The sequence below is a fragment of the Rhinoderma darwinii genome, chromosome 6 (assembly GCF_050947455.1).
Source record: "Rhinoderma darwinii isolate aRhiDar2 chromosome 6, aRhiDar2.hap1, whole genome shotgun sequence".
Taxonomy (NCBI): domain Eukaryota; kingdom Metazoa; phylum Chordata; class Amphibia; order Anura; family Rhinodermatidae; genus Rhinoderma; species Rhinoderma darwinii.
In genome coordinates this window covers 25,432,539-25,445,034 of record NC_134692.1, presented here as the reverse complement: position 1 = coordinate 25,445,034, position 12,496 = coordinate 25,432,539, and the positions used below count along the sequence as shown (strand labels likewise).

Below are 12,496 nucleotides of genomic sequence, written 5' to 3'. Positions count from 1 at the left end.
ACATATAGACACCCCATTTAGATAGAGCCCCCCACTATAGCTAATGCCACTCACCGTTTCAGTAGAAAAAAACTAAAAAACTTTACATACCCTGATCCCGTTCCTGCGCCGTCCGGTGGCAATGCAGATCTGCTCTCTTCTGAGCAGCTCTGCTGGAGCTGAACGACGCAAGCGGCACGTCGTTGAAAGGCGCTGATTGGCGGGGCAAGTCATCTTGCCCCACCAATCGGCGTCATTGTAAGGCGCTGAATGGTCGGGCTATAGACGCAGGTGCAATTGCTGCAAGAGGGCCCCCTCTGGTGTTAGCGACTACATCGGGCATGAGAGGGCTCGTGCCGCCCGGCCCATAAATGTTAGTGGTTCCGCGCCGCGGGCCCCGTAAAGGCTGCTAGCGGTGTCACCAGGCATATGGGGGGGCATGTCTGCAGGCGGCACGGGCCCCCTCATGCCGCGGGCCCTGTAGCGACTTCTACAGCGGTGGTTACGCCACTTATCATGAAAAACTCATGACTTATTGCGTTGATCAGCCTCCATTATGAATTAAATCCTTCTATACATACCAGACCTGTACAGGAGCCACCACTGCCCTTCAGCAGATAAGCAGCTGTCATATACATTTGGCGGCGCTTATCCCACAGTTGAACAATGGATCAGGCATGTTAAAATACAAAATACATTACCTTGTTTCTCCCAACAGCAGACACCAGGGGACAGTGGTACAAATCTCATGCACATTAGATTTCTGTAAGATACTGTTGACATCAGCTAATAGTTGAAAAGAATAATTTGACGTTTTGTTTTTTTTTTTATTGGTATCCAGAAGAAAAAAATGATCCAGCATATACATAAACATAAAATAAAAATTTTAACCACCACACCCTCGCACCTCCAAAACTCTGCCGATGGGAGAGAAAAAAAAAATAAGTGTGACGTTTTGTCCCTCAAAATCAATGGCTTGTTCGTGTAATGCACAAACATTCTCTGAATTAAAAACGAAGCATCAGATTTTGTTATTTTATTTTGGGCTTTCTGCATGAAGATTCTCTACCCTTACAAGTGAGGCTTATGTACTTGTCTATGACTATCCGATAATCCAGAATTTCTGATAATCTGGCACCTACCATGTTCCATTGATGCCAAATTAAAGGCATTTTACTCTATATTCGTTAAAGTGGCTGCAAATATGGCACTTCACTTCAATCCACAGCCCCCCCTGAACTGAGGTGGGGTGTCAGGGTTATTTCGGTACACCTATGGATCTTGCACAGCTCTGGTTTTTAAGATTTGTTGTCGGTATTTATTTTAGATTTTATCACGCACTTGAGTCCAAGCCTGCAACCAAAATTCTGGATTGGTCTCAGACTCGCCTTGAATGCACACAAGAACAGTTGGGTTGACGGTGCTGATGTCACGTATACAAACTTCCATCCGCTATTACAAGGAAGACTTAAGAGGTTCCAGTATGATGTAAGGGCTGTGTTTAGACGTTTGGGGTTTGTTAGATTGGATTAGTTCTTTTTCCCATTCTAATTTTTTTATTTATTTTTTTCACTTTAGCCTTTTAACATGGAAAAAAATCAGCAATGTCTCTTTTTCCTGAATAATCCCAAATCGTCATTTGTTGGAACCTGGGACTTCACAGCTTGTTCAGATCAGCAATATGTGTCAGTCTGCCAAAAAAATGCAGGTATGATTGTAACTTCTCTGTGAAAGGAGCGACGTGTTAAAAGTTTTTGTTTTTTTTTTCTCCCCTCCCCGTTGACACGTAAAAGTATGGTAATAATTACATATAATGTGCACAGTATTGGATGCTGCATGTTTTTGAGGATTTTTCACAACAATTTTATTTGCAAAGAGGCTGCAGTCACAGCCAATACCGAATTTATGGGGCTGTGCCTGGTAAGCATTGAAGAGGCCGCAGAGCTCACTGGAGCACAGCTCCCCTTTAATCAGCTAATCGGTGGTTGTGCCGGGAGTCGAATCCTCACCAATCTAATAGTGATGACCTATCCTAATCACTTTAGATCTAAGTATAGGAAGTTTTGGGCTCTATTCACACGACCGGGTCCATGTGTCGGCCGTTTTGGGACATTTTTCTTGACTGTTTTGCATCTGTTCCGTTTCTATTCAGGGCCGTGTTTCTATTTTTAATGTCCAATTAAAAAACTGATGAGTTTCATTTGTCAATTATTTTGATCCAAACCCACTAAAAACACCCACATGAAGGTCACATAATCGCCCAGTCACCATTTTCTCTTGCTTTGAGTATAGAGAGCTTTGTCTGGTCTCTCAGCTTTGCATGGGTTTCTGGCTTTTCTCTGCTATTTTGTACTTGCTTCCATGTCCTCACGACCATTGAACCATGTACCGTAGCTTTGGCTGATTTCTCAGCAATTCGGACAGCACTCACAGATGTTGATGCGCCCCTGTAGGTAGCGCCCCTGATGTCACGGTCCATATATGGATAGTGACATCAGGGGCAATTTCTAAAGTGGAATCCTTGGCCAGAACGTCAACAACACTGTGGTCGGGAATGCCGCTTCAGGAGTTGCCCCTGATGTAACTGTCCATATATGGATAGTAATGTCTGGGGCTTATCCTGGAGCGGAATCCCCGGGTCAGAGGGACTCTGCTCCTACGGGGAGCTACAGTGGGAGATCTACAGGAGGGGGGGGTGCTATCTACAAGGGGACTGTGGCACTACATACAGCAAAACAAATCTCCTCCTCCTCACATGCACTTCGCACTGTGAGGAGGAGAGCAAGCGGCAGAAAGCACGACAGTCACTTGGATCACATCCATGTGACGGCCGTGTTTTACATAGCCCCATAGACTACTATGGGAGCCTTACCAAATTATGGGATTTTACATTTTTTGACAGCCCGATTTCCCGGGCTGTCAAAAAATCGCCCGTGCGAATAGCCGCATTTGGTGTCTATTGTCTTTAATGCGGCTGTTAAATAAACGGCCAACTATCCCTGCCGTGTGAATATGGCCTTACTTTTTTTTTTTTTTCCTTAATCTGTTTCAGATGAGACTGACACAACTGCAAAGACTGTGGTTCCGGAAGACTTGGAGTACAATGGACAAAAGTATAAGTTCATTCAAAAAAGTATGACCTGGTTTGAAGCTTTGTCTGAATGTAAAAGCAAAAACATGGAGCTGGTCAGTATAACGGACCAATACCAGCTTTCCTTTCTCACAATCACTGTTAGTCAAGTGGATGAAGCAATGTGGATAGGACTCTCTAGCCATGATGTAAGTTGTTTTTTTTTGTTATTTTTTTTGTATGACTTTTTTTGTATGACTTTTTTTGTGTATTGTATTTTTTTTTTCTTTTAGCTCTTATTTTTGTTTTGTAAACTTTGCAAATTTCTAATGCATTACAATCTCAGGACGGAATCCACTACAGATGGCAAGACGGGAGCCTGGTTAGTCTGAATCGATGGTCAGAAGAAGCTTATGAGGAGGATTGCGCTTTTATTGGTGTGGATGGGACATGGAAAACAGACGGCTGTGACATCCAGCTACCAGGGGCCATTTGTTATGTTCCACCAGGTAAGTTTTTGTCCCTTTTTTTAATGTTGGTGATATCTTTTACCTGGTTACAGGTAAAACTATCGCATGCAGAATTTGCAAACTTTGAAGATATTTTGCATTTTAAATTTCTCACCATTTTCAAAACACTATTTGCAGCCAGTGAATGTGAACATTGCTGTTTATATGCAGATGCTAAAAACTTCCTGATCCAGCAGACACTTGTGCACAGCTCAACCTGTATCAGAGCTCCTGGGTCAGTTGAACATGATCAACATAGGTTTCCAGCCCCTGGATTTACCTAGGAAAGTTTCCATTCACTTACAGCAGGCAGTTATTATGAAAATGTGGAAGTCAAACGCAAAGTATATTAGAAAATTGCATAACTGAACCATGACATAGACTTTTACACTAAATACTAGTTTGATCATTTTTTGTCTTTTTGCACCCCTAATGCTAATTCATTTTTTGTAAATATTTTACAGAAAAGCCTGCAGATCAGACTCCCACCAAGCACATTGACTGTCCTCATAGGCTTCTGGACACAGTATGGATTCCCTACAGAAATAGCTGTTATGCTTTCCTTTTAACACATACAAGATGGCTGTCAAGTGGATCACGATATGTCTGCCATACTCTCCGTATGTATCTGCATTAATCTTTTTTTACACGATCAGTGGCTCTGCAGCGTAAAAAGAAATCTATTGACTGCACTGCCGCTATTTTCTTCGCTTATTTGTATAGTCCTCTTGTTGGCCACTGATGAGCTTACCAAGTGCAATGTCTTGCAGACCCGGATGCCTATGCCCTGAGCATCAGAGATGAGGATGAAAATACATTTGTCTTTAATCATCTTCAGCCGTACATTGATCTGGCCAAGTGGGTTTGGTTGGGACTTCTATATGATAGTGGTAAGTCTTGATTATTTATTTGACTATTTACACATAGAAGTTATCGTAATGATCTGAAATTCTTAGTCGGAATATGGCAAAATTGCCAGCAGTAAAGCCTTATTTACACGAGCCAATGAGCAGGCGAATGGGCATTTGTACGAAGGCTAAATCCCAATTATTGGCCCATGTAAACATGTCCATGAGCAGCCGACATTCGAGCAAACGCTTGTTTGTCGACTGATTGGATCTTTTTTGTGGCTTATAAAATCATCGTTGTTGGCAAAGCATTTCCCCGTGTAAACGGGATGTACTGCCGTCAATATGCAAACTGTATGGGGCAGAACTATTGTATTATCGATTGTTCATCCCCTTACAGTTTATATATCGGCGCTTGTTAAGGGCAGGAGTTTCTTTAAGGCCAGCCACCTACAGGTTCTTACTGGTGTCTGCAAAAGTAAGATAATGCCCAGAGTATCTATCACTGAGTTTTTATTAAATGATGTTTTATACTTTTTACAATCACTATGTAGCGGAAGCTTCCTAATAGCTTAAAGGGGTAGAAACCCAATTTCCCAAGAGTGTCATTTGCATCCATGTCTCATCCATATTTTTTATGGTCCATATTGCAGAGCCAAAGTTAGGGCTAGTTCACATGGCGGATTTTGCATGGCAGGTCCCGCCGGAAAATCCTCCACGGAATTGTTCCTGCCATTGGCAGGGACGTTCTGGTGGAATCCACCCGCATATCGAGCAGGATGCTTCTTTTTTCCCGCTAGCTGAAATAATCAGTTAGCGGGAAAAATATGTGTCCGACTCCCATTGAAATGAATAGGAGCCTCAATGTTTAATTTTTTTAGTTATTTTTTATTTTCACATTTACATTTGTAAAACATCTATCATATAGAATTATACAATATAACAGAATACTTAACCAACAACGTATACAAAATAGAAACATCACCCATCTACCCTCCCACTTCAGAAGCCAGGAAGAAGAGAAGAAAAAAACAAAATCTACATTTCAATAAATGATTGCAACTTAACTAGATCTAAAAATGTGTCTTCCACTGAATGTTAAAGAGCTCAGGTTCAAGGGGCTTAACAGCAGGGTGTACCCAGGAAGAAGCTGTAGGGGGTTTATGCCCTTTCCAATTTTGGAATATACATTTTTTTAGCCAAAGGTAAACCCAATAAGACGATCTTCTGCTCAGCCTGCCCAACCAAATCTACATCTGACCCTAGAATACATAGAATAGGATCTGCTGCAACTTCAATATCAAAGCATAATTGAGATAACATTTCTTGCCAAAATCGATGCAGTCTGTGGCATCCCCGCAATAGATGCATCAAATCCGCGGATGATGACCTGCAGTGCGGACAATTGGAGTTTTCCTTAAAACCCCAAGAAAACTACAATTTAGGAGCGTAATACACCATATAACATATAAGCAACTGTGATGAAAGCAGTGAGGGATTATGGGTGATTTTAGATACAGCTTTCAAAGCAGCAGTCCAATCTGCCTCGGTCAACTCCGGACAGATAGCTTTCCTTTTTTTTAAAAAAAAAACCACCGCAGAAATACCCTCCCTAAGCCTCTGTAGAAAACCATAAATTTTGGCCATGGCTCCTGTTTTTGAAGAATTACTTAGAAAATCTACCATGGGGGAGCATGCCTTATCTCTCTGTATAGAGTGCCTTAACTATGAATAATAAAAAAATCTTTGGACGATCGAACTCTCATGAGCAACAATTGCTCAGAAGTGTTAATAGACTTATTCTCAGTAACTTGTGCTAAATAAAAAAAAATTGTGTGTCCACCAGAAGAGATGGATTTCGCCCTTCGATACATGCCAGACAGGGTTTGCGTTCTTGAAACCCGTAATTTCCAAATCCTTTTTTATTGTATCCCACAAGCTCTGCAACATATAGGCCGTGGGGAGATTTACCCCCTTAGAGTTTACTAAAAGATTTGCTTCAAGATCTGAAAAAAATCGAATATGCACCATTAAATTTAGGACTAAACTTCAGATATTCGTGTTTGAGATTAGACATATCAGTCATAATGTGTTGCTACAATTGAGAGGCTACAATATATTTTCTATAATCTGGAATCTCAAGTCGGGGGGAACTTCGGCTGAGCTGTTAATGACTCCAAACGTATCCTGGGTTTTTCCACACACCGTAAAATATATCTGCTAATAGAATCCAGCGTAGCAAATATTGACTCCGGAACCCGTATCTGGGAGCTCTGAAGAGCATAAAAAATCCGAGGCAAACGAAAGGCGGAGGTGCTTCCAGGAACTGGCCTCATCACCCAGTATTTTAATTAATTATGCAACATTCAGCAGAATATAATCTTGTGAAGCCACGAGTGATCCGTATTCCCAGATATTTAACCTAACCCTGAACAGTCAGTCCACATAAATTTGACTGAATCTCATCCACCTCTAGAACTGTGGATTTATTGGCATCGGTCTTAATTCCCAAAATCTTGCCATTGTAATTTTATTAACTTTAGGACCTTTCCCAGAGATTATTCAGCATGGCTGGAAAAAACCGCTCAATGTCATCAGCATATAACATTGTTTTTAGAACCTATCCCATATATGTAAACCCTGTTATATCCAGTCTAGAGCGATTTGCAACTGCTCAATCACCAAAGTAAATAAGGTGATTGAGAAGTGATGGGGGGGTAACCCTGCCGAGTCTTTGCAATGGAAAAGAGTCCGATAATTGCCTGTTAATTTTTAAATTTGCTACCGGGTATTGGTACAGCACCACCCATGCCATAAACCTTGGGACAAAGCCGAGGTGCTTCAGCCCAATGTAATTCCACTCGATGCAGCTTTGACCATGTCTAGTGAGACCACCACAAGAACAGAGGCCGTAGAAGAGCACTGCAAGGCCCAGAATAGTTTTCTAATGTTCTCTGCAGTTGAAGACCCTGGTATAAATTCTACCTGATTACCATGGATCAAGCTACGAATCACAGCCAGCAGCCTTTTTGCAAGCACCTTTGTCAGTACCTTATAATTAAACAGGGATATTGGTCTAGAAGATTCTGGATCCGCCGCTTATTTCTCCTGTTTTAATATCCGAGTTATGGTTTTCTCCTTCATAGAGTTTGGAAGGAAGCCCAGCTCAAATGCTGCGTTATACATTGCCAACAGCTATGGGGCATTTCACATGGTTGTATAAAAATATGTGCGCAAAATGCATGTTGAAGTTTATAGAGTTTTTAGAATATGGGAAGAAATTAAAGGGGTTGTCCACTACCGGACGACTGCTGACGTATCCACCAGATAGGTCTTCAGTATATAATCGGTGCAGGTCCGACATCCTGCTTTGGCTGTCTGCTGGCACCGGATGTCATTGCACAGTATGCAGTGTACGGAGCCGGAAGCAGTTGGCTTTGTACGTTGCATAGCGGCCGTGCTGCCAATCTGCAGATCTGCTCCTATTCACTTGAACAGTACTGCAGCACGGCCGCTATTCCATGACCGGAGCCAACTGCTTGCAGCGTGTACGTCTGGTGCCTGGAGGCAGCCGGAGGGGCTGATCGGTGCAGGTGTCGGACCCGCACGGATCATATACTGCTGACCTATCCGGTGGATAGGTCATCAGTTGTCGGTAGTGGGCAACCCCTTTAAAGGGGTATTCCCAGCTTAGACATTTATGGCATATACACAGGATATGCCATAAATGTCTGATAGCTGTGGGAGCCACAGACCATATTGAGAACGGGGTCACTCGATCCCCGTCACGTCTGGAATCTGCTGGCCGCAGATTCCAGGCTATGACCAGTGGAGACAGGGCCGTGCATGCATGTGGCTCTCTCCGGTCTGTTGTATGGGAGTTATGGAAATAGACGGCCCTCTCTCCACTAGTCCATGCCTGGAATCTCCAGCTAGGTTAATCTGCAGTCGGGTAACCCTCGTTCTCGCTATAGGTGCGGATCCCAGAGCACGGACCCACATGTATCAGACTTTTTATTAGATATTTATGGCATAGCCACAGGATATTTAAGTTGGGAATACTTCTTCAAAAGGACACACTATCCAAAACTGACGCACTGTTATGCCTATAATAAATAAATATGGATATTTCATTCTTAAAGGTGTTGTCAAGTATTAAAAAAAAACCAAAAACAGCACTACTTTTTGTCAATGGACATGTTCACAGAACCTTATACACCCATCGAATGGCAAGAGTGCTATTTAGTGCCAAAAATGTTACTGTATAGGAAAATGTAGCCGCCGCCCATAAAGTTTTGTACCATGCGCTATACTACAATTTATGCCATTGTACGGTATAGGTATAGTATAGGGCTTCATTTACAATGCATACGATGGAAGATTTTCTAGTGTATGCCCTGAACATCACCCCTAGATGTGATCAGTGTTTTAAACTTTCCATAAATCTGTTCACCATTTTAATAACTTTGTGACTGGGGGGTTGATAAGTACTGCATAGTTTATCATTACAAGTCTCAGTTTTCATCGTACTTCGCATCTGACACAGTATATTTCTTCATGCGCGAGGGGTCCTGGTTCTCATTAAAGAGACACAGCTGGTATGGAGGTTTACTTAAAGAGCGAAAAATACACAATGGCGCAAACATAGGGCATTATCCCTCATTTGAAATTGTCAAGAATAAGAGACTATTGAATAGTGCTCACCTGGTGATGTCGTGCTAGGAGTACCGCATCCCTGTAGAAGGGAATGTAAGAAGTCCAGGAAAGCCGCAAGCTGTGGGTTCGTCCGGATGCGAAACTTCGTCCGGTTACAGTACAGGAAAAAAGTTGTATAGCTATATTCCTAGGAAGCTATACCTAAAAAGAAGCCTTGGTGCGGCGCTGTTCCCTACTCGTGAAAATCCTTTAAATGGTACCCAGTAATGAATGTCCAAAAGTAACGCTGAGGTTGTGCAAATAAAGGGTTTTAATTGTGATCATAAAAGCAACGCATTTCGGAGCCGTACCGGCTCCTTCATCAGGCAGTATCATAGAGAGCTCTCTAGATGGCACTAGAGAGTTTTCCTCTTTGGTCACTTTTAAAGTAAATGTCTAACGTTTGTTCCATTTTGTTTTTAATCTAAATATATTCATAATTCTATAGTTATTTAATCATTTTAAATGTATGTAGTCATAGTTTTTCTGATAAGCAACTCACACAGACATACAGTAGCTTTAAATGATAACATTTTGGCTACCTGCTACCAACACTAGGTGGCCCTCTAGTGGTGACTGCAATCAGCCAGAATATTATCATTTAACTCTGACTATTCTGATGACATGGAGCTCTTTTTCAGAAAAATAGAGTGCCATCTCCCTATAAAAAATATATTTATAATAGAATTTGGACCTAAAGACCAAATTATGTTTAAATTTGCAGTTAAACTTCATTGGTCTCAATATAAACCGTTGTTCCTTTCCCAGCCAATGGTCTTCGCTGGCATGACGAGACCTTTGTACAATACTCCAACTGGAGAGAGGGGCGACCAACTGTGACAAATGACAGCTTTTACGCAGCTATGAGAATTGACGGCTTTTGGGATATTTATCCCAATCCAAAGGATTTTCAACTGGTATACCTTCAACAACATTCTATTGTGGCCTGCAAAATTGAAAAAGGTAACTCCGACAATATATTTATTTGTATGTAGACTGCAAGCCGTTAATGAATTGGAGGCTTTATTTTGGCTGAGTGTGTGCCCAATGCAGGTGACTAAATAATGCTACATAATAGAGTTATAGAGGGAGAATAAGGATGGGGTCGGAGATGTATATAGTAATGTGACCATACGCAATAACTGTGGGCCCTTTTTTAGTGTCCTTTTTGCAATCATATGTCTGATCCAGGGGTGGATTGAGACCTACCTAGGCCCTGGGCTGAATCTAGTGACCATACTGCCTGCACAACGATGATGTCACCTAATCTCAGATAATCAGCCAATTGTCTAGAAGCGTATTGAAAAGTTATCAATGGAATAAAAAGTGACCTGCTCCATGAAGACCACCATTGGCCCATATCGGCTGGAGGTTCACAGACTCAAGGGCACTAACTAATTGCCCAATTGTTAAGTCCTCCACTTTAATGACCTTAAGAAATGACTATATGCTCCTGTGTCATTAGTCTTCTCTACACACAAAATGTCACTATATTGAGATCTATCTGCAATGAACTCAGTCATTTGTAATGTTTTTCTCTCCGTTTCAGGTCAAAATGGAGATTACATTTCGCCAATGCCACCTGTTATACCCTATTCGAATTCCACATACTTTGTTCTAAAAAAGAAACTTACGTGGTTTGAAGCAGTGAAGGAATGCAAACAGAGCGACGGTCTTCTGGCCAGTGTACACCATGAGAACCAACAATTATTTCTGGAGCATATTGTGAGACAAGATGGGTTTCCACTGTGGATTGGACTGTGGAATAATGATGTAAGTACTGAAATTTCACCACGATTACCTCTTCTAAAAATGAGCCTGGCATGGCGATCAGTCGATCACTAGGTCCAGTTTCTGAAATCCCTGGCGATCACCTATCGTCACTGAGGGATGTTATGGGTAGCCAAAGTGTTCGCCGTCCTTGCTCATAGAAGAGGGTCACAATGGCATATGGTCATGGGTTTATTCTCGTGGGACAATCCCTTCAAACGCTTGTTTGTGCCAAAAGAATATATCTAAAATCTATTTTTGCTCCAAATTTATGCACTAATCCTCCCTTCTGCCCCCATTCATTAATTTACTGCACCCATGCCACATGTGATCTCTGTCTTATGTGCTGAACAGTATGACATGAGCCTTCCTGGGTACCGATCTCGATTAATTTTTTTTTCCTTCAGAGTTCATGCCCTCAAAAGTGGGAACTTTAAAAAGTTTTGGAATTCTTACTATAAATATGTTTGGCTAATAGGGAACCGGTATGGAATGGTCAGATGGTACAGAAATCAACTATGCAACTAAACACTTTGAAAAGAAACTCAATCTCGGAAACTGCATTTTCCTGGATACAAAAGGAGTCTGGAACGTGAATAACTGTAGCGAGCCTCTAGATGGTGCAATATGTTATAAATCTGCATCTTCATGTAAGTCGTAATTAAGGTGAAAATACTTTTATCATTTTACCTGGTGTTTATAAGGATCTCCAGTCTAGTCTTATCCTCAAGAATATTTAGCAATTTAATTGGTACTACTTTAGATTGGATATAAGTACTTAAAAAGTGATATTCTAGAATAAAACAGTGCCCCTCATGGTCATGTTAGCATGAGAATATTGTATATAATGTACTGCCCTCTAGTGGTCACATTAGTATAATAAAATTAGTTTTAAAGGAAATGTATATAATGCTTTTAAGTCCTAAAATGATGACATTGTTTATGTAAATTATCTATACTTTTTTTTTATTTTTTACAATTGATGTCGTACTTTTAACGTGTTGGTAAGGCACTGGTCAGATTTCATGTGTTCTTCGCACTTTTCAGTTTCTAACAAGTAGTAGTAATAATAATTTTGGCTCACACAGATTTGTCATGTTTTAGATGGTTTTATGTAAATCCTTTTTGTTTTCCAGTGCAGTCAAAACTTGTTAGCGAAGATGAGCTGTGTCTCAAAACACCGGGCATCGGGCACTGGGTCCGTCACAAGGATTTCTGCTATGGTTTTGATGTAAAGATTTACAACTACTCTGTGTATAGCAATGAGGAGGCCAGCAAAAAGTGCCAGTCTGTGGGTATGTTATCAATTTCCTGTGTCTTTGAAGGTACTGATTCTCCTAGCGGCGATCCAGCCATTGTAGGGAGTTTTTAGGGCAACGCTTCATGGGAAAAGTTATGCAAAACCGCTCAAATCTAGAAGGAAGAAAACCGTTTCTCTAGTGCCACCTTTGCACAATTTCGTGTATATATCATGGTATATGGGTATGCTTGTGCCAATATGTAGGGAACCTAGTAATCTATATTTTTATATGCATCTCTGACTAGGTTGTGGCTGTATACAGCAGAGCAGTGCAAGTGCGCACACACGTCTATAGACTGAATGACGGTTCACTCTATAGTGAGCT

The 12,496-nt window shown here is 41.4% G+C and overlaps 1 protein-coding gene across 2 annotated transcripts in view; it reads left to right on the top strand.

Annotated features, from left to right (window-relative positions):
• LY75 (lymphocyte antigen 75) overlaps positions 1–12,496 on the top strand; it is a 79,394-nt gene that overhangs the window by 61,540 nt on the left and 5,358 nt on the right. For both annotated transcript variants that reach the window (XM_075829347.1, XM_075829346.1), the window contains 10 exons: positions 1,307–1,467; positions 1,558–1,687; positions 3,032–3,258; positions 3,396–3,558; positions 4,023–4,178; positions 4,329–4,448; positions 9,870–10,064; positions 10,651–10,874; positions 11,350–11,521; positions 12,008–12,166. In XM_075829347.1, coding sequence (XP_075685462.1) covers positions 1,307–1,467; positions 1,558–1,687; positions 3,032–3,258; positions 3,396–3,558; positions 4,023–4,178; positions 4,329–4,448; positions 9,870–10,064; positions 10,651–10,874; positions 11,350–11,521; positions 12,008–12,166 — 1,707 coding nt within the window. The remainder of the gene's footprint in view (positions 1–1,306; positions 1,468–1,557; positions 1,688–3,031; positions 3,259–3,395; positions 3,559–4,022; positions 4,179–4,328; positions 4,449–9,869; positions 10,065–10,650; positions 10,875–11,349; positions 11,522–12,007; positions 12,167–12,496) is intronic.